The following is a 22,946-nucleotide window of genomic DNA, read 5'->3' as shown; positions in this document are numbered from 1 at the left end:
TTCAGAGTGATGGCTATAAATGATCTTTACTTGTATGAGGTCAACTGGACTCACTGCAGAGTGCACGTGCAATCCTCCAAAGGGATATAAGTCCTGATAAATTCAACTTTTAAATCGTTTTGTACGCTTGTTCTGTCAACACACACTTCCACCATGTGAAGAAAAAAAAAACCCTCCCTTTGCCAGCTGTGAGAGGTTTACAGGCTTGCACTACAGGTTTCGCTCTTGCCGGTATCAAGAATGTACATAAGGGCCTTCAAACTAACTTTAGTTCAGAGCCCAAGTTGATCTTGTGTGGGCCAGACCAGGAAAATATTATCATACTAACCTGTAAATGAACCACAAGTCCCAAACGCCTCCCTTTATTATAGTGCAAAGATCGACAAGTACGTTAAGAAGTCTGCATTTGGATAGATACCTGAATATTATACCCCCCAAATTGTTGTAATTTGTTTTTATTAATTCTGTTGCATCTAACAACAGATGTCAAAGCCAACACTTGACTTGGCTTTGTGCTTTGTTTGACAGATCTGCTGTGAAACAAGAAATCTTCTTCATCCTTTTGTCTCAGTGTTTCTCTTCAGGTAATTGTGGGTTAAAAAAAAAAAGCCTGTAACTTCTCAGTTTGCACTTTCTGCAGCATGCACGTTGTCACAAATTCACCCTCACAGTCTGACTTGCATGTTACTGGAGCTTTACGAGCAGTAAGGGAGCTGGTTTTCCCCGCTTCATCACTGAGCTGTCTCAGCATTGTGTTGTCTGCTAATTCTTTCTAAAACAGTGAGATCCCCCATCCCGTGAATACATTAGGAGCAGAAGTTACATTTTATTAACAAAATAAACAAATAAAAGTTGATATCTGCTATGTAAGTTCTACACTTTGCAAGGTTTTCCCTGTGTAATCATCCACCCTGGGCCAGATTGAACCCTCTGGCCGAGTGTTTTCGGTCTCCAGGCCTTATGTTTGACACCACTGAAGTAGATGATACATTAACCTCCATTAGGCCATGCAGTTCTTGATCTGGGTACGACGCATGCACTTCCACGTGAGTCTGCCTGGATCCATTTTTGTGCTTTTGTGCAAAGGCCCCACGTTTAAGGTAAACAATATCCTCTTAGACTCGGCATATAAACATTCAATACAAAGTATGTGAATAAATACATGAACATCATTCTAAGGGACAAATATAGAGGAATAATCTCAGCCAGTGCCACTCATAGAACTGTTTGTTCAGTGGTCTTAAATAGAGCATGTGATTGCTTAAAAAAAAAAAGTATGCACTGGTATATTGGCTCAGTACATATGCATATATGCTCAGCTTCCCACTCATTTTGCTCACAAGCAGTCCTAACGGCACTGCCAGTCTGTCCTCCGTTGCTCTTCACTGATTAACTCCACTGCATCAGATGGACGTGCCTTGCCCAAGGGCATCTGTTTGCAGAGAAGATGGCCATGATATTCATGCAAACACCATGAGACCATACAGTTGTAAACGGTAGCATTTTTAAAGTTACGCTGCAGTTAATCCACGCCAGTGAAGGCTCCGAGGTTCAAAAAGAAACAAAAACAACAAAAATAAAACTCCACGTGTGCTTCACGCTTCCTAAATTTCTGATTTTACCTGATCTGGAAGTTCTTTGGAGAGTTGTTCCATCGGAGTTTTCCCTATTCACTGCCCCCTATGCTCACTCCCGTGTTCTCCAGTCTCTGCTTTTTAAATCGAACTAAATTGAATTGTTCAGTCAAATGTTTTGTCGACTAAAAAAAATAAAAAATGTGCTGACTGTCATGTGTTGGCCTCTGAAAAGAAAAGCTGCCACATTTTGGGGTCAGATTAGAGACAGCAGCCTGACCTTTTGACCTCCATCATGCTGAAACACCTGCTGCAGGCACATCTGGGTCATCATCGGCTGCTGTGAAACGAGAGCGCTTACATCAAAAACTTTCCCGCAGTCACGGAGGTTTCATTATGACGGTCCACTTCTGCCTCCACCCGATGACAAGCGGCGGGTATTTCTACTGTATTTGCATGCATGTACAGTACTCGCATGCATCCGTGCACTTGTAATCCTCATTTGAATGTGTTTGCGTGTGCGCGTTGTCGAGGGGGTGTGTTTCCACGCCACCAGCCCACTCGCCAATGTCACCTTCATGGGTGGCTCCATCGTCGGAGCATCCTTCAGAATGTAACAGATTAGCTTTGCAGGCAGGGATGTTGATGAGGTCATCACTTCCCAAGGTCACACCTACACACATCCAGCTATAGGCCCACTGGCGTTAAAGCCCCCCACCTCTTCAGATCCTATAGAGCCTTGATTCCACCTCCTGCCTGTGCGCACATCTGAATAAGGCCGAATAAGCCATATCCAACAGGATAAGCCCTATTGTAATACTCAGTGATGGAGCAGGCTGCTTCGGCCCCTTCAGGCTTCCTTTACCCGAACAGACTTGGAAAAAGGCTGAGTAGCTCAGTGTCGCACACATACTTTAACTCACGGCATTCCCATCGACTCCTATAGTCGCCTATAGACTTTTTAATCCCGCGTGCACATTTCAGCGTGCGGCACAGTCGTGAGCTCTGTTACGCAATGATTGATGATCAGATCAGCTTTTTTTTTTTTTTTTCAGATTTTTATCACTTTTCACATTCTAAAGTGACGAGCTGGGTCTAACGAATGCATTTTTTTTTTTAAGCACAAACCCGAGTTTCCCTCGGAACATTTTCGTATAACTGTAGTCAACAAAGTGTTGGCAATGTAAAAAAAAAAAAAAAAAAAAAAATCAAGATTTTTTTATTTTATTTTAGATTCTGGACCAAATAATTTATTGAGCAAAACTGCTTTCACACTTGTGATAAATGGCAGCAGTCCCTGCATCTCTTCTGCTCCAGCAGAGGATTCTGTCCTCCAGCGGTTCCTCTTGGGGTTGTGCAACTGTTCAACATCAGTGCAGCAGGCATGCAAAAGATGGACTTGTTCGGCGGCTACATCTGAACGTACACTAATGTTCCTCCACTGATTCTCTACGGAAGGCAAATCTCCGCGCTGTACAGTGCTACATCTCTTTCTTTATTCCCCTCCCCTCATGAGACAATGAACACATTGAGTCAAATCTGTTTCCACAGCCTGTGAGTAAGAGACAGCCAGCTTTGTTTTGCACGAGTGTGCACACACGCGCATCTGCGAGTGCGTCCGTGTGTCACAGATAAAGAACAAACGTGTTTGTGTATGGACTCGCACGTATTTGTGTATCCATGTGCAAATGCGTACAAGACGCCTGCGTCATGCATTTGCCATGTGAGTCACTTTCTCTTGTGTCGGGCAGTAAGTAGTGAGTAAGAGCCGTGTGCTTGGTCGTTTTGTCTCCATGTATAAAATCTCACGGGCCCAAACACACAACCAGAACTCCTTTCTCTCTCCCCCCCACCACCACCACCACTACTCCATCCCTGCTCATTGCCCAACAGGTTGCTTTGTCAATAATGAATGAGATCAAGGCTCCATAAGCATCGCCGAGTTTGAAATCTGAGATACATTCACATGGAAACAAACACAAGACCTTAATCATCTACCAGCCTATTATCCTGGAAAAGAAATAAGACACATTAGAAGATATTTTCCCCTCCTTGTTTGCTTAGTTTTTTTTTTTCCTTTTCTTTTCTCCATCACGTCTTATCACAAAACGTGATGAGATGACTGAGGCTTGATTTGAATAATAGCTCTGTCCATGACTATCTTTCTTTGGTGGCCTGCTGGGATAATTGCAGGTGAGCCATGGAGGAGATAGAGAACAGCAGTGCAGAGAGAGAGAGAGAGAAGGCGAGAAAGAGAAAGGTACACAAGTGACGTTCGCTGCTGATGACTAATGTCAGAGCGACTTCACTGTCCCGTCTTTCTTGTGGACCGCGAGAATAAGAGGCTTGTTAAAGGTGCTCTTGCTGTTCGCCTCTAATTATTCGGATATGCAAGAGGCAAACAAATATCCTGTTTTCAGGATATAATTGCTCCTATTGCACAAGATCCACCCTTTATCATTTCAGGAATGTGTCATTGTGTGACAACAAGTAAAGTGCTTTACAGCCTTTTGCTCTGTTATTCTTAAGCCGTCAGTGCCACTGGACTTCTTTTCCACATCAAACCAAGGGACCACAAATATATATATATATATATATTTTTTTTGTTTAAGTGTACCTCTGTTTTTGGACTTATTCCACCATCTAGTGGTAGTGCATATGCTGTCACATACTGGATCTGCACGGCTTTAATGCATCTTGACAGACAAAATCAAGAGGTCAGTAAACCACATCTGCAGCACTGACAATTCTACAAATAATGAAAATCGGCTTATAATTTACCTTTTAATCGATGCATTTTCAGAAACAACAACAACAACAAAAAAAAATAGTGATTTACACAAAAAAAAAAAAAAAAAAACTACATCGACACCAGTGACATAAGGACAAAGTACAAAAAGTGCTCAGTTGGCCAAAGCGAGAGAGATGTAGTTAAAGACACAAAGCAGACAGAGGAATGTGAAATTAGGACAGCTGAGGCCATTCAAAGTTCACTAAGTTAATTTAGAAATGAAACTGAAGACTACAGAGATTAAAGCAGCTGAGAAATGACAATATTTAATTAAATAGAATGACAACTCGAGTTCACATCTGTACCACCTTCGTTCATCGCGCGGGGGGGGGGGGGGGGAGGGGTCGCCGTCGTGCCACATTTTCCATGGCTGGACTGTATTCCTTCAACTTTAAAGTTCTGACATACTCCACGGCGATCCCATTGCAATATCGAGTTGTTTTAGAAGGAATGTTTTTTCGAAAATGAACTCTGTCTTGCAGTGTGGCACCACAGAGTCTCAAATCTCCAGACTTTAACAGATGTTGTCCTGATGTCACGCCGTGGCCCCCGCCTCCCCCTCCTCCTCCTCCTCTTCCTCTTCCTCTTCTGGCAGGCTGCCAGGACAGGGCTCCATGGTAACAGCGACGCCCATGCCGCTGCGTCCTATGGGCATGTCGGTGACGAACGTCCATTCATTTTTATCGGGAGAGTAGCACTCCACGGTGGACAGGAAGCCATGCTGGTTAAAACCCCCTAATTGGACACACAAACAGTGTGGTTAATGAAGCTGCGAGACAAATTATGGAACTGTTCAACAGTCGTATCAATGAATAATTAAATTCAATTACTCTGTCTTTAGACAATTTATTTTTCAGTTCATAAATGGATGAGCAAATAGATTTTCTTTTCTTTTTTTTTATTAGAGAGGAAAATTCTAGATTTGGTTTTACACCCAATTTAATTCATTGATGCGTTTTGTCGGTTCTTCCCGATGTGGCATTTAATTTGTCTGCTGTAGATCTGTTTACTCTTAGCATTTGAACCATACTCTACTCTGTTTAATTAAACAACACGGAGTCGATGAGCAAGTTTAAAAAGCCGAGCGCTGCTCAACATTTTAGCAAAAGAGCATCAGCTAATTAACTTTCTGCTAGTCGGAACGATCAAATCCATTCACTGGTTTGTGTTACATTAACACGCCGACGACAGAACGGCGAGTGTCACAATATTTACATGGGATCTTGAAACCTGTTCGATCCGAGATGCAAAATCAAGCGCGTTGTCATCAACCCAGACAAGACCACCTTTTTCGCTTCGCCTCTTCCGATCGGACTTCATGCTAAGCACGACAGAGAGTCGACGGTAATGGCGACCGGTGACGCGACTGACCGAAGACGAAGATGCGTCCCTGGTAGACCGTGACTCCGTGTGCGCTGCGGCAGAACTGCATCTGCGCCCGGGGCTCCCACACGTTCCGGACCGTGTTGTAACGCTCCATCGAGCACAGCTGGCTCCGCCCATCGTAGCCCCCGATGGCGTACAGGTGAGAGTTGACACACACCAATCCTGTGAAGGGAAGCTTAGCTTTAATAACCGCAATTTATAATTATAAGCGATTAACTTCATTAGAATATCCACTCATCCAAGACTGGTGCACTTCCAAAAGTGAACGCAACCAGAGAAAAGGACCCGGAGCAAAGTTTGAGCCCAAAACGACCAAAGATCCAGAAGTGATTTATTTTCCTTTTTGTTGCGTTTCTTTTTGTTTTGTTTTTCCATCATCCATATTCATGAGGTGCATCGGCGTTCACAACGAACTGGACATTATGTTTCCTCTTAAAGATTGAGGGGGGGATACCGCAGATGGCCTGGCCTTCGGCAGCTCGTCGCTCCATTGAGGAACAAACAAAAGAGACGTTTCCAGGCGCAGAGACTCGAGGCCCTGCTCGTCAGGCGGCTTTCAGTGACGGAGCCCAGCGAGCAGGTCGGCGTGCAGACTCCCGACAAAGAAGTTCAAAACGACGCGTTTTAAGAATTCAGTGGGGTTTTTTTTTTTTGTGTGCAAGAAACTAAAAATGGGATCATAAAAACACAGGTTGTTGTTTTATAGGTGACTATAAACTGATAAGAAGCAATGAAGAATCAGCTGCTCAGGGCAGATTTTACTGTGTTATGACAAGTATGAACCAGCTTTTACCCCCGAAAAAAACTGTTACGCTAAGATGATATTATGCCGTATGTTGGACACAGGTAGGAGAACGTAAAAAAATATTGTGTAAAATAATTTTTAAAATGAACACTTTTAGAGTTACCCCTTTAAAAATAATTAGTTTGACAGAACAACTTTAACAAATAAAATATCCTTTTTTAAATTGTGTTTCTTGCCTTGTTCAGTTTTTTCTTGATCTGTACAATAAATGATCAGAATAGAATTTCATTTCTCTCAATTTACTGCTTTCCCCACTCACATTTTATAGCTATTTTGACTTGTTTATGCTTTAAATATATATATATATATATATTTTTTTTTTCCATCTTTAAGAGTCTTGTGGATTGCAGAGGACATTATGACTGTTCATGAGTGAAAAGTGCAAATTGCTGCTATTGGGCCATTTCCTGTTGCCACTGGACTGAAACTGCTAAACAAAATGTTGTTGTATACATGTGCAATGACAAATGACATGTTATTGTCCATTTTATACAACGTAACTGGCTTTTGAAGATGTTAATCCAACGTTGGACATGGCCAGTCTTCTTGGAAAAGAACCGAGGAATCCATTAGTTCGATTAAAATCGTTTCTCGGGGCCTTTTTGTCGACAAACTCACCCAGTCCGCTGCGTATAGCACTCATGGGCGCCAGCTGGTGCCAAGTGTTTGTGTCGGGCTGGTACTTCTCAGCGGTGTTCCAACGATTCTGTCCGTCATATCCCCCGACTACGTACAGGGCCCCCCCGCAGGCGACGACGCCGGCCCCCAGACGAGCCACCGACATCGGACAAACAAACGACCAGCGGTTGGACTCCGGATCCCACCTGCAAACCACACAGCAGTCGTTCAGCGGCACTTAAGAGGAGCGCTAATCTGCCGACGGTCCTTAATGACATTCCATATTAATCAATTAGAATAATCACATTAATGCATCAGTGCCGGGAAACGTTAAACCGGTTCAGAGCAGCCGCATGCCGCTGCAACATTCCTCAATCTACACAAGCCAGTCAACTTTAAGTGGATTAGGTTAAGCTGGCAACCATGTTTGGCAACTATTGACGAGGTTTATTGGAAGCCAAACATGTTGTAACACCAGTGAGATCGCAAAGAGGGACGCGTTCCTCACTGGCGCTCACGTCGTCTTCTGGACTGAACGGAGCGGAAAGGTCTGTGGTTTAACGGATTTTTATGAGCTCGAGGCAGGAAGAAAACACAATTGTTTATGTTTAATATGACTAATTTTTCTGTCAGCGAGTTTTACATCCACAACAAATAAACTAAGGAGCTTCAAACATTTTTTTTTTCTCAGATTGAAATGGTGATAATTACAGCTTCTCGTTAAAAAAACAACAACCCCAAACCATCTGTTTTTTTTTTTTTATTTCTGAAAGGCTTGAAAGTTTTCAGTTCATGCACAATAAATGTAATTATGGGATGGATAATCATTATATTCCTTTTTTATTCTGAGATGCACCTGGACATATTTAAGAATAGAAGCAGATGAGTGCATTTCCTGAGATTTAGACAAAAAGACTAGTGTCTGTGAAAGAAACAAAATGTACATTTCACAATCGTACAAAGTGAGATTGGGGGGGGGGGTTCAACCACCAGGACTGGACTGGAAGGAGACCCGTCGTACCAAACACCAGCCCAAAACCATTCTCAGAAAAAAAGTGAGTGACCCACGATGACGCAGGCAGCGCTGCATGTTTTCCCACTGGTTAATCATTGCGAGGATGTGGACCGACTCGCTGGCTCCGGGTGGATTCCAGCTGTAAACCGCTGATAGGAGGGCGGCTGATATTACATCACCTGCCCTCCATTGTTGGCAATGTGCCCTTCACAGAACGGCTAAATTAAAGTCTTCTCGCCGACAATGACCGTGCACTCACCAGCATGGCAGAAAATATTACATTTGCATCTGCAACGAGTCTCGTATCGGTAACAAAATAATAAAAGTATAATCTCAGTTCAGCAGGGAGGGGCGACTCCCTGCTGGGCCCCTTGCGAGTTGCGTGGATTCATTTGGGAAACGGAGTGAGGAGAAAAGCCTTTTCTGACAACTACTATTACAATAAATGCTCTAATCTTTGATGCGTTTCACACCGAATTTTCATTTCAATAGTTTTATCAGCTTTCATTATATTTAGCAGCTCCTCAGGAGACGACTTTCAAGTGGCATCTGATGAATTGTAATAAATCTCTTGTGACGAGCATCTTTTAGAAATCTATACCTTTTAATACGAAACGGGGATTAAGGTTACATTTGAACTCGAGTTCTTTAGAAATGAAACGGGAAGATATTAATATCAACACACTGTCATATTGATACTCGAGATTTTTTTGGTTAACAATTTTATTGAAAATGACTCCCAACAGCATTTCAACTCCTCCTGTACAGCATTCCCAACCAGATTGACATTCCTAAGAAGTTTGCCTCGACATGTTCAAAAAGAGATCATGTCGTATAATTACGCCGATACCAGAAAAATTTCTTGACTGCTCTTTACGTCTAATGGCAGCTATTCATTTCATCCCTCTCATGCCATTATTCACACTCGCACTGAAATAACTGCACTTCATCTCACAGTTTGCGTTCAGGGGAGAAATAAACAAAATAAAAAAAAAATAAAAAAATCACTCCTCATTACCTTCATCGTAGTAAATAAAATGCCATTAAAATCAAATTACTGCTCGAGTGCCTAGTTAAGTAAATAAATAAATACACACACACACGCACGCGCGCGGCTTAACACTTCAGAATGTCTCACCTTTCCACTGTGTTGTGATGAACCGAGCCCTGGGAGCCTCCAACAGCGTAGATGCAGCCGTCCACCACGCCCACCCCGACCCGGTTCCTGGGGATGTTCAGGGAGGCGCGTTGGCTCCACTGGTTGGTCATGGGGTTATAGCAGCACAGTGCATTGGACTCGGTGTTGTTTGGGAGCGACAAGTTTCTGCCTCCAACCTGGATCCATTAAAAAAAAAAAAAAAAAAAAAGACTGATTAATAAATAGACTTCATCTATATGACATTTTTCCACTACTTCAAGCAGCCTCAATATGACTCACTCACTCACTGATGAGGGGTCTAACAAATCTACCACCTGAGCCATGGTGGTGTAGTGGTTTATTCAAGGGTGTTGCACATTCTTCAAAAATCACGGTTTACAACAATACTCACCTCCTCATATGCATTCGTGCTGCATCACGCCGCAACATGTGAAACGTAATTATCTTAGCTAAGTACTGTGAGATTGATTACATTTACAATAAGTACAAACACCTAATAATGTCTTTGTGTTATTAGATTGATTGGAAATAACTGTACTCTTTTCCTTGCCCATAATTTACACTGGCTGTGAACAAGTGGGTGGGCATATAGTGCAGTGGGGCTTAATCTGATTAACAATGTATTTGTGTTCTATTGTACAACCCTAGATTCTGCTAGCAGTGAAAGGAGCAAAAATATTTTGAATCCAGGCTTGGGACATTTTTCGTGTGGAATGTTTTGCATGTTCTATGTCGGATAAATCACTAGCAGATGGATGGATGGATTTCTGAGTTGCTTCTGGCGATCCTTTAAATCGACCAGGATTCTCATTTGCAGCATGAAAAGTAACAATGATGTCATCAATGAGTGCTCGCATGAAAGTATCTCCAATTTCGCAATGTATCTTGCAGCACAAAACCCGTGGACTTTATTCCACGGGGTCAGATCTTGGAAGCGACGGTCACATTAAAATTGCAGTGATGTCACTTACTGTGTAGAACAGTCCAAACAGTGCACAGGCTCCCAGGCCGCTGCACGGTGTCCCCATGTCAGCCAGTTTCAGCCACATGTTCCTCCTGGGATCATAAGCCTCCATCATGGCCAGAGAATGCTGCTTGTATCTGGACAGAGAACAAGGAACACACAATGATGGATGATCAGAAACTCAAACTATGTTTGCTTGTTGAGACTTTTAGGGTCCAGAGTAAACCGTATCTTGCCAGGAACAGCAAGACGCAGCCAATTAAATCGCACGCGCGCATGTCTGTCTCACAAAGTACATAATTAAAAACGGATATTTAGTCATTATCTCCATGTCAGTGACATACATGCTGAACGTCCGTTTGCATCCGTGCGTCTACAACAACTTATCCCATAGAAATGTCCATGAAGTACAGCAGTAACATCATTAAATCTACCAAGAACGCTTCAAAGAAAATCAAAGCTAAAAAATTAAATAAAATTTGCTCCTTGATGTAAGGTTGCAAACTTGAGAAGTAAAATGTGTGAACCCAGTGAGGGCGACATCGTGTCCTCTGAAGAACTGTGAATTAAATGGCTGTTAAGCTTCTCACTGATGAATTAGAAGGCTACAGAAGAGGGGGAGTCGAGACTTGAGCGCAGAGAACAGAGAACAGCTCAGCACCGTAAAGAAGACAGAGTGTGTCACCTGCTAACAGCCACTGGGTGGCAAACTGACTCGCTTTCTGAATTGATGTGGTGCAACCGAGGTAATAAAGTAGAGTCAGGGCTCATTACCAGGACAGGAGGAAAGACTTATCTTGTAGTTAGTTCGGAACAATCAATATCATAAAAAGCTCACAAACTGTAGAGAGAATTTTAAATATTGCCTTCAGGGAGATCTAACAGATTATCAAACACTTCCAAAAAAAATAAAATAAAAAAAATGCATCAATCAGCCACTTTAGAAGCACCTGCAGGTGTTCTTAATGAAGTATTGCCCAGGAGCCCGGCAATAAATTCGACTTTTAAAAGGGGAATAATGATCACATTTGCTTAAGATCATCTGAGAGGTTTGGATTTTAATATCTCCACGTAGGAGGCTTTTTCCAGTATTTTGGTAATGACATCGACAAACAGGAGAGAGGCAGTGACCGCAAAACAATTTCCGATATGAGATTGTCCAACTCGGCACCACCACAAACTACAACCTCAAGCATACCCATGCTGATACATTCAACATGTCTGATGAGCTCAAACAAATTACAATACCTTCTTAACAGCTCAAAATGAGACAATATTGCATAGAAGTGTATACGACAGGGTGACTGATGAGTGTATTCAAAGTTCTACAGTTGCCTTTGCTGGTACAGACTACTTTAACAATGTTACATTAAAACGTAAAGTCATAAAGGGTTTTGATGTGTTTGTGTTTCATGTGGCTATGTGTATATTTATGGTATCCATGTAAAAGCAACAATTTGCACACAGTTAAAGACGTTTCTTTGCAAGCGTTTTTGCATCCTCCAAAGCACTTTTAAAATAATGGTGTATATAGTATTATAATTACCCGCCGGCCACATAGATGAGCTGGGTTCCTCGAATAGGTGCGGGAGATAGCTTTCTGATTGTCATATCCTGGAAGATTTTAGACAGGAAATCCTTACAGGAATTTGCCTAAAGTTCAAATAAAGCACAAAAAAAAATAAAAAATCAAACCAGGAAAGTTAATTGAATAAGCAAAGGGTTATTAAAACTAACTAAAACTGAGAGGCGGTGATTTACCTTGCTCAGGATGGGGCAGGACTGGAGCTGGTTCTTCAAGAATTTTGGTGGCAGTGCATAGATATGAACCGCATTGAGGAGCGCATGGAGATATTGAGATCTGCTTTCCATATCCCAGCGAACCCAGTCTGTACAAGCTTTATACACCTAAAGGAAGATTGTATAGCAACATATCAATTCCTGGTCTACATTGGCAATAATAAAGAAATTCTCATGTGAATATATAGCAGATGGACGGACGTATGGATAGATCAAATATTAAATCAATGACATATTTGTATTAAAGTGTTTTCGTCGTCCTCTCAGGGCGTGATCATTCATATTGTGATGCAGACAAAAATTTAGCATCTGACCCTTATTTATAGAAACACATATTTCTGTGACTTTTATTTTTTCTGTGAATGTAATGGTCACAATATTGGTCACGCCTCCAAACACCCAGAACAGGAAGCCCTACTGTAAATGACTCAAGATTGTGAGATGCCAAAAAAAACAAACATTGGAACTGAAATTTTGTATTGAACTCAGCTTTTAATTCATTTTAAATAAAATGCTACATACCTCAGACTCACAAAGCACCTTGAGACTTTCCTGGCTGATGAGGTCCAGCAGCTGGCAATGACTGAGGCTGAAGAACTCGTCTTCTTTGATCACCTGGAAAACATGAACCGATGAGCCGACACGCGATGGGCTATCCTTTCAAGGTGAGGTCTTATCCTTGTTTATGAGCGAGCATGTGCATCTTTTGGTGCTCAAAATTACAGGGGACTAGCATCTCTTGATTTCTATTAAAAAAAAATAAATAAAATAAAGAAAGGCGCAAGAGCCAAGTCTGCCCTGATCCTTAAAATCTCGTACCACCGATCTTAACAACGCTAAACATTGCAGCAGCAGTTTTCCCTGCTGCTACAAAAGCAGTACATGATTTGACAAACACGGATAAAATAAATAAATAAATAAACAAACAAGAGAGACTTCCGCAAATACACGAAAAGACAGAAAAACTGCAGTGCTCGGTGACTCACTGCAAACCACATGCAGTCCAGACGGGATAAAAATGTGCCTTAACGGTACTGATCCTTGGGAGTGTGACCTCTTTTAATAAGTGACCGGCACTGCAACAGTCGAGGCACTAAGGTTGATGGAGAACAGAAAGTGAATGCAAAGTGCCGAAACAGGAGAACTTGTATAAGTAAACAGCCTGCAACTTTTGTAACTCAAAACACTAACAGCTCACATGTAACAAAACATGTACAAATGTGATAGCTTATCGACTCAATGGGTACAGAGATCGTGTCTGACAGATGCACAAAAAAAAAGAAAAGAAAAGACAGGCATTTAATATGTTTGACTTCATAAAAATCAGATGTGTCTGGCAGAACACGGAAACTCCGGGGAGGTTGTTGATGCTGATAGATTGCTTTACAAAACACAATGTGATTTAGTACCTCTAAAAAGGATTGCATCGTTTATTACGGGGCCTATTTTTTTGCCTCGTCTGAAAAGGTGGGGCAAACTGGCCCAGCCTTCAAGCGGACATGCGGATGTCATCGTGGTGAAAGGAATTTCCCTATGCCCCGTTTACACGACAACAGATTTGCACACCGGTGCCATATAAACAGACCCCCTCCCCAAAAAGTGAACAAAGTTTGACGGATACACTCGTATTTGTTGTCATGTAGCCAGGACCTTAGCTGGCTCGCCATTACTTTTGTTTGTGGATTTTATCTAACGATTGCCAAATTCCAATTTGTTTTCCAGATTTATTTCCTTCAGCCAATCACTGGAAACTTTAGTTTACAGCTGATGGTCAACCATTTCATTCTCCGGTGTCAAATACTCTTTGGGGAGCCATTAACATTTCAGCCGTCACAGAGCCACATTCATCACCTGGTCCGAGCCAAGATGCTTCATGCTTTCATAGAAATTGTTAGAAGACATACACAGCATGGCCTCTGTGTGAAAATAAATCATTGACACAATTCAGACCCGATTACTAAATAATGACTTTTTCTTTTCTGCGATGCACGTTTCCATGCAGCGCATGAAAAAGTTGTTTCCATTTTAGGTGCCAAGCAGCCACATGGCTGCACCAAAGCGTTCTTTTCAGCCATGTTTCTAATGATGGGGACGACTGAGTTCCAACACAACCGTCCTGAAGTCTTAAATCGATGCTGTCCATGTGTTTTCCTACAGACCATCAAACGTCTACATTTTAATAATCAGAATCTGGCCTGACATGACTTGATTGTAAAAACCTCCACCTGCCCACTTTACCTCACTGAAGTGTGTATTGATGTACTCTCGACTTCGCTGGTGCAGTTCAGTGCAGCCGACCTCCTCAGCGAAGCGTGCGATGCCGATGACGTTCGACGGCTCCAGGTGCTTCGTGAGGAAATCACAGCAGGCCTTGGTCACGTCCTCCATCTGATACCTTGTGCAACATGAGGGGGGAAAAAAAACTCGAGGAAACATCTCCAGTACTTCCTGTGTACTTCCCATCAACACATCACTTGAATGGTGCACTTCCAATCTGTTAATGTTTAGTCTTTTACTGCCATTTACAGTCGGTATGCTTACCTCATAGCAGCCAGAAGAACATGCAACACAGACTTTTCTCCCACTGTAATGTGTGACGTGTATGCAAAGTCGATAAGCTTTCCCAACACTTGGGGGCAGATGTCAGGAAGGTTGACCTCCGAGGCGCTACGCTCTTTAAAGCTACTGGTGAACATGGCTCTGAAGTAAGGGCTACAGGAGGCCAGGACCACCTTGTGCACCTGAGAAAATGAGAAAAATAAAATAAAATTACAGAGCCTTTATAATTATGGAAAAACCACTCTCGGGCCTGAGGATGGGCGAAATATAAACAGTAAAACATTTTAGGATAATTTAAAACACAGTGGTGATAATGTGGAGAGCAGTACATTGGGGGTCAGCTGTGGCTCAGGTGGTAGAGCGGCTCTTCTTCCAATTACTCGGTGAGCCATTTTATCTCCGTTTCTGCACGTCAGAGTGTCCTTCGGCACGACGCTGAAAACCTCAGCAGCTCTTGGCTGCACGAGTGTGGCATTAAAATGTGTTTGAATGTGACTGAACTGGTAAATGATCGCTGCGTAATTGATGTTAATTTTCTATGATGTTCATTTCTCGGATTAGGTGGTGAAATGAAAAGCAAAATGATGCGCCTATTTACCAAAAGGAAGCTGCACTGTACAGAAGAAAAAAAAAGTGTCGACCACGTTTTATTTCCTGACCTCCGACCGTCCTGGTTAACCTGCACTCCGGACCAGGTTACATCAGTTTGTCTCACTTGCGTATTTGTAGTGACATGTTCTTATTTGACAGACGAAGCCTTTGAAGCGTTGGAGCATAAAGGCATTAGAACCGTCACGATTCTTGTTGTGAACATGACCGTGACCTTTGTTCAAATCCCGCTTGAAAGAATAAATCTACCCAACTCGCACCATCATCACCTACAGGCAAAAGGACTGAAACTCCATCTCGTATAACTCGTCACCAAATAATCACAATGCATGTAGAACTCAACTGCTTGCGCAGTAAAGCATTATTGCGGTTTATAAAAGTTTAATATATAAAATGCATCGTTATATTTATCATCAATTTACAATGTTTTTTTTTCCCCCAGAAGGACCATTAAACAATACTTTTCTTAAATGCATGCAAGTCACCGTGTATGAAAAAAGTCACGTTCAGACATGTTTAAATATGGCGACGGTGGCATTCTGAGGAAACACCGGCGTAGCCGTGCCTCCTACTGACTCAAGTCTTACTCATCCGCGATTTGTGGTTTTAAGTATCGCCAGCCCGGGCCAGCAGCTGTGCACATTTCTTTGTACCTGCACTCATTTCACCTCATGAACATGCACATCTGTTGTATGTTGATCTCAGCTAAGCTTAAAGGTGCTGCTGAATTCTCCCTGGGCGAGGCTTTGGGAAACACTTTGATTGTATGAATACATTCTTTCAATTCATGAGAGAAAACTTTAAACGTAAAATAGCTACCCCCTTTGGTTTTTATCATTGTCCTATTTGGTAAATAAATAACCGAGAATAATAATGATATTGAATTGAAACAAAAAAAAGTATCTATTTTTTTGTTTCCTAAAATTAACCGAAGGTATGTTTGGCTTACAGTAACTCTGAAAATGTCTAATTATTTAACCCTTGCATGCGAAGAGGACAGGCAAACGTCCAACACCCAAAGAAAACGTCAAGTATAAGGTGATCTCTTACCTTGAAGTCCACTGTGCTTTCCTTGTATGTGACATGCAGCACCAGGTCACACAGCATCTCCTGATGTCTGAACTCATCCATGACCTTCATGGACCTGGAAGCATGGTTCCCCACAGTGTAGTCCAGATATCCAGACCCGTGCATGGACGGAACCACGATAGCAGTGAAATCTTGGTCACGTGTGGCACGTTTCTTCCTCATGGAGCATTGCATTCTGCACAAAGTATAGTGGGGTCACTCCAGATTTAGTTTTCCACGGTTGTTGCGTGCGCAGGCATGTAGTCCTTATCGTCCTTCAAAGAGTTTTTTTTTTTTTTTTTTTATCCCATTGGGGTTAGATTTTTAGCAAACATAATGCTTTCAGTTCAGACAGGCACCAGTGAGTAGATGCCCTTGGCACCTTCATTTTGATCAGTTTACAGCAAATATCCATTCAGTAAGAAGAGGTTTCCCAAAAAATTAGGGACACAAATGGCACACGAGTACCATCGACTTGTGGTCATATCCACTGCCAGCAGGCGGAGCAAGACGTTTAGAGAAAAAAAACCCAGTTGCTGCCACTAATAAATTCCCATCACGCGTTTCCCTGCGACGATACTGTAGACTGACTGAACACAACACGCCCTCATCCATATTTTCCCGGCTGCAACATGACGGACGACATTCGTGCCAGTATCAGAGTGTCCCCATAGCACAAGTCAAGTCACGATCGTTAAACCCTCGCCGGTCAAGATTTTACGGCTTCCATTGTTCGCGGGGTAATCCATTCTGAAGTTTCAGCGAGTCCTCAGCCATTTAAGAGCTGCGCAGGAGAAAGGGAAGTGGCCGGTGTGAGCTGGAGGCCGCCGTCTGGTAGATTTCTTGAACCCCTTTGTTGTGATGCTTATCCTGTGAGAGACGGAAGAACGGAGAAAGTTAGGAAAGCTGAGGGCCTTCTGAATGAGTCGAGTGGAGCTAAAAATCTCACGAGACGGAGCCGCGTTTTCTGGTGTGCGTTTGTGTGTGTAAGTGTTACACATTTCAAGTTTCACTTCCCTGCAGCTGAAGCAGGACTGGTTGACACCACAGCTTTCACCAAAGGAAGTCTTCGACTAAAGCTTTGTTTTGGACTTAGTCATTGAAGCAGAAACTTTTGGGGAGCTTTGATATCTCACAGCCTGCCAATTTAATATGGACTTTTAAAAAAAATCAAACCTGTGGATCACATGATCTGCTGTGGCGAACTCGGAAAATAGCAGCTGAACCACATTCAGTACCTCCATCAAATAATGTGCAGATCAACTTGACATTTAGTGTAAATGAAAAAAGAAATAAGGACTCAAGAAGCTAATGTTGTGTTGCAAAAGAATGTAATAATGTAAATAATTACCTCTGGAAATGCTAAATTAATAACAAAATAACTCAACAGTAGACAGACGTGCTAAAACTCTAAAATGTTTGACTTTTTTTTTATTGAGCGTGGTCATCAATTAATAGATCACGGAGATAGCTTGTGAACCAGTTATCAGCCAATCACTGCAGCTTTATCAGGGCCGGAAACAGCCGCTTGTTCCCTTGTTAAACTTGATAATGTGCCCACTTCAAACTCTTTTCTTCCTTCTGGCGCACTTCAAAAGGCTCAGTCGAACAGCAGGCTGTTAACGGCCAGTGACTGCAGACGGCTGATAAACATACACGGAGCCCACATTAACACTATTTAAAATGCTAGAAAAAGTATGAATGGACCAGAAGTGTTCCCTGACTGACCACTTCAGACCAAGTCTCTGAGTCACGGGCAGTTCCGTGTCTCTTCTACGTCCGGACTGGGAGCAACTGTTCTTAAAGGCAAAGCAGCAGGTTCATCTCATAAGACGACTCATCCGCACATTTAATGGCGTTTGCTCATAATAATAATTTTGAAAATGTCCCATTTCAGAGCAGCGAAGTTAAAAGTTGAGTGCCACAGCAATAAAAATGTCAGAACAAATGTGCTTCTGCTTTTATTGTCTTTCATTCCTCCCTTTTGGAAGACGAAAGTAAAACATGAGTGAAAGGTTTCGATTCATTAGGATTCCACTCAGGTACCCGAAGGAGACATGCTGTAAGCAATGTATGTCCGTTTAAAATAATTACATAGATTTAAATGGCCCACCTGTGTCTACTAAAAATAAAAAAAAAATAAAAAAAACTGTAATTAAGAGTCTCGTTAGATTCTTGTGGATTAAAGCGCCCTTGAGTACAAGTAAAAATCCCAGCGGTTATCATGGAGGAATGGTGATGTCTAACGAAGCAGTTTTACAGCAGCTATCCATAAATTTAAGGTTTAAATTAAACAGTTTAAGAAATAAATTGTCAGATTACATCCCGTTTCATGGGAAGACACAGACACCATTGCTTTTGGGAAATACTAGTTTAAGGGAGACGTGTTGATATGCTCTGAATCTGTTCTGTACTGACGCCACAAAGCCTTGAGCCTTTAAAAAAAAAAAAAAAGGGTGATTATATTTGATTATTCCACAAGACTGGGCAATTTTGTTTTTGTCTCTGGAGCAATAATCCTACATTTCCCACTTAGCAACACTGCTTCTGATTAAAAAAAAACAAAAAACATCTACTCAGATACTGGGTTCTGTATACATTAGTAATTCAAGTCATCATTCTAATGGTTACTATTTTATCATTAATCTCCAGTGGTTTCCTGCAGGAGCAGCATTTTATTTCTGGACTCACTCAATCATCCCCTCATCTCCAGTAATATTAGTAATTTATAAGAAACATTAGTGCATTGTAAATAATATTAGTTTACTGGAGGTAATACTAGTACTTCACTGGATGCATTAACTTATGATAATACATCATCTCGTAGTAGTAGTATTATTATACTGGGAGACTATTACATGTAATTGAAGTTAATTTCTCAGGTGACTTATTTACAGTAAAGTAATGTAACTACTTTTAAAACATCTTGTAACCTGTAATCAATTGTTAATTTGTAGTAACATATCAGACAACCTGTCTGCGCCTGCTTTTAAGATGCACTTTTCATTACAGACACTTGGGAATACCCAAGATATCTGCTTCACAAACAGTACCCACTCACTAGAGTATAGCTCTTCTAATTGAGCTGATATTTACGCTAAAAGGTGGCTTCTTTTGTAGTAAGCAGTGAATACAGACCGAGTGCTTGTCCAGCAATCATAAAACCTCTGCATTCCACAGAATGTCACTCTCTGCTGCAGCTCGTAGCAGAACAAATCAGCTCTTGAGCAGGAGAGCAAGAAAGGGCTTCTTATCCTGCCCGTGAGCCACAGTGCATTTATCTGTGTAAGAGCCACTAAAAATCAATATCCCTTTATGCCGCCGATGAAGTTCAAGCGTGCAAGTGACAAACCGTGTGGCCACTTTCCTAATTTCTTCATCGGAGATCACAGTTTGGTTGTTTTCCGTAGCGCCAATATGAAAAGTTGAGTTGTCGCCCCATTTCTGGGTGTTTTCATGAGCAGAGTGAGCGAAGCGGTGCAGCTTTGCAGAGTTGCACAATCAAATCCGCCCCGAGCCGCCTCACATCTCACCCAAACAGTCATATGACCAGACTCAAGGCAGAGAGGGCGGGAATACTGCTCGACAAAAGACAGATTTAGGGGAACGTTATGCGCCGTAAAAAGGGGGAAATCAATGTTGGAAATAAAAAGACAAATGGTTATTATTGGCAAAAGACAGAGAAAAAGGAGTACGAGTCAAAGTGAAGCAGAGCCACGTGGTTTACTATAAAGACCCTTTGTGCGTGGCTACATCAGCCTGTCCTTCATTACTGCAGGCTTTGAGGGGGTTAACTGTAGAATTATTGCATAAACAGTGTGTGGAGCATGGTCACTAATAAAACACTGGTTCAGTTTGCCATAGCAGTGTACAAACACAGACGTGTGTCCAGGATGCATACAGTATTTGACTTGGAAAGGCCTGGTGAGCATACCCCACAAAATTAAAAAACATCAAAACAGCTGCTTGCCAGCCAGTCCAATATATATGAATAATGACTGTTATGAGCAAACATGGAAACTACTTGAGACAAAACAGCAGGAGAATGTAAATTCACACAAGGGATCTATGAGACTGATTAAGAAAAAAAAAAAAAAAAAGAAATCCAGTTTAGATCATTAACAATGGCACAACTGTTGTAACATTGATTTTGGCACCAGGGCTGTTTGTTTTTCATAAATCACAGGATTGGATTAACGCAGAACTCGTAAGATGAAGCGAGTGAGGCACAGAGAAAGAATTCTAACCATTTACCATTTCTAACCATGTTGCTGTCGGCAAGTCGTTCACGGGGACGAGTGTCTGTCTGCAGACTCAGCTTTTGCCCTGTGACATAGGACCGACCGCTGGACTGTGGATGAGTGACGATCTTCTTCCCTTAACCTTTTAAAACATCTTCCCGAAAACTGCTGAGCTGCACTGATCGCAGGATTGTGCAACAGCCCAGACACATGCTTTTCTGCCATGTCATCTTACATATCATATTACTGACTTGGGTTGCTGACAAAAGAGTTTCTGCTCTCAAAAAGCTCCATCAGAGTGACAATTTGTCTTAAAGGCTCACACCACAGTCTAATCAGCTTCCCATCTATCTGAAACAGTATCTGACCCTCTTGCTTTAAGCCTGGGCATTAGCTGAAGAGACCCTCAAACTCATGCTGCATGTGCTAAAATAACAGAAATTCATGAAACAACAATTGCTCGATAGGTGACAATATGAGGATATCAGACATACTAAATACAGATGTTAGTTTGCATAGAAAAACACATCTTTATCTGCAAGAGAGATGGGCACACACTTATTTTTTGGAACACAATGAACAGCCTGCCTGCTGATTACAACTAAACTCACACAGTGATGCAATGTTGCTCTTTTTAGGACACAACATGTATTTTGTGCAAAGCTGGACTTCTTTTTTTTCTTCGACTTACTCGCATGCCTTGTTCTTTACCCGGTCACCTTCTATACTGTTTAATCCAGGTCAGGGTCACATGGCGCTAAACCCAGCTGGCTTCACAAACATTCTCAGTCACACCTGTAGGCAGTTCACTGACCAGTTGACTTCAATTATTCCCACTCCAGAGAGAAAAGCTCCTGACAGGACTACTGCCAATAACCTGTGAGGCAAGAGCTCCAACAACCAGGCCACTCTCACTGTAATCAAGGCCCGTCAAATTATCAGTATGCATCTTGCAATATTTAGAACAGCCCATATATTGTTACGTAAACCGCAAAAGATACTAAAGGAATGAAATGGGGAGCTGCTGTTGATCCAAACTTATAAGGTGTGTCCTCTTAAGAATGGATGAATGAGCATTGGCTTCTTTCACCAGCTTAGTCAAACTGCTTGAGACCAATCCGTTTGAAAATTATTTAAACTTACTTTCATCCCCACTTAATTTGCTGTTATTTGGAATTAAAAACGCCAGGTATTTTGATGGTTGCAGATTTTCCAACATTTCATAGTTCTTGTGAAATGAGAAATCTGGATCGTTATTGTCCAATGAAGGGAGGTCGACGATAAAGCGTTTAATTATTTAGTATGATTTGAAAATGGCAGATAAAATGGTTTGTAAAACACAAACAAAACACACGCTTTTGAATTCACAAATTATATAGACCACATTTCAAGTCTTTGCAGAAAATCAGTTAATTAAAAAAGTTCCACAGGTCCTTTTATCCAGCTGTTATTCACAATACACGCGGTTTACTGGGGAACAAAAGGTGTTTTTTTTTTTTAATGAGAATAAAGTCACAGTAACCTCTGAAGTTACTGATTCACACTAATGTCAATTTGCGGACTGACTAATCTGGAAAAAATGTCAGTGATTCACACTTGATTAAGCTCTCATGAGTAGGTTTCGGAACAATGACAGGATTGAAAAAGAAAAAAAAAGTAGCACACGGTTGAGCTCAGTGCAGCGAAGGACGGATCAAGCAAGCGAATGACCATAAACAAAAGTTTTAATTCCCCCTTTTTAAAAGAGTTCACAAGTGCAAGTAAACAGACGTATTACCGGCGCCAGATCGTCAAACGACAGCTCAACTTGAACGAGCGTGTCTGTGAATATTATAGATTTAATAATAAACGCGCAACTGTCACGAGTGTTTCCACGGAGATCCGTCCAAAGGGCGCGTCCATTCAGTCTACGATATCGACTTTTTTTTTTGGACTCGTCCAGCTACGAGATTCACTCACCTGGACCGACAGCTGTCCCAGCACGTGAACAACCGTGCGTCCCAACAGCGCGCAACCGGAACCTTCCCACCGGAGCCTTTTTACGCACGGATATTGTTTCCCCCCCACCCCTTCTCCCCACCCCCCCACCCCAAAAAGAAAAGCACAGCAGCTGTCCACGGGTCAGTCGGGAATTTCTGTCCACCCTGGGGGAGGGAAACCCGAAAATCAACCGTCATCCACGTCAAATAAAAAAAAAAAAAGGAGGGGGGGCAAGTTAAGACGAGCTTGTGAACGCTCGCGCTCCGCGTCGCTGCGGGCAGGCGTCCAGCGGCGGCGGCGGAGGAGAGAGGAGTTTGTGCACCAACATGACTGTGCAACTTTTTTTTTTTTTTTTTCACGCTTGCAAACACGCCACC

General features: G+C 42.1%; 1 protein-coding gene across 1 annotated transcript; it reads right to left on the bottom strand.

Moving 5' to 3' along the window:
- Positions 1-4,767: 4,767 nt before the first annotated feature.
- On the bottom strand, positions 4,768-22,651 carry keap1a (kelch-like ECH-associated protein 1a). The gene is made up of 12 exons (XM_080512970.1): positions 22,549-22,651; positions 16,331-17,218; positions 14,654-14,853; positions 14,351-14,507; positions 12,635-12,727; positions 12,074-12,220; positions 11,859-11,965; positions 10,320-10,449; positions 9,328-9,524; positions 7,175-7,380; positions 5,737-5,913; positions 4,768-5,100 (listed from the first exon to the last, which is right to left on the bottom strand). Exons 2-12 carry the CDS (start codon positions 16,541-16,543, stop codon positions 4,901-4,903), a joined length of 1,827 nt encoding a protein of 608 aa, XP_080369096.1. The 5' UTR covers positions 16,544-17,218; positions 22,549-22,651; the 3' UTR covers positions 4,768-4,900.
- Positions 22,652-22,946: the final 295 nt, after the last annotated feature.

Source organism: Blennius ocellaris, assembly GCF_963422515.1.
Source record: "Blennius ocellaris genome assembly, chromosome: 17".
Taxonomy (NCBI): Eukaryota; Metazoa; Chordata; class Actinopteri; order Blenniiformes; family Blenniidae; genus Blennius; species Blennius ocellaris.
The sequence above is the reverse complement of the archived record's forward strand: the minus strand, read 5'-3'. Positions and strand labels throughout refer to the sequence as shown.

Excerpts from the sequence above, each read along its gene's own strand:
- keap1a (XM_080512970.1), bottom strand. The coding sequence starts at position 16,543 with ATGCAATGCTCCATGAGGAAGAAACGTGCCACACGTGACCAAGATTTC. Across the intron at positions 14,508-14,653 it reads GTTCTTCTGGCTGCTATGAG|GTATCAGATGGAGGACGTGA; the intron begins GTAAGCATACCG and ends ATGTTGCACAAG. Across the intron at positions 5,101-5,736 it reads GGGACGCATCTTCGTCTTCG|GGGGTTTTAACCAGCATGGC; the intron begins GTCAGTCGCGTC and ends GTGTCCAATTAG.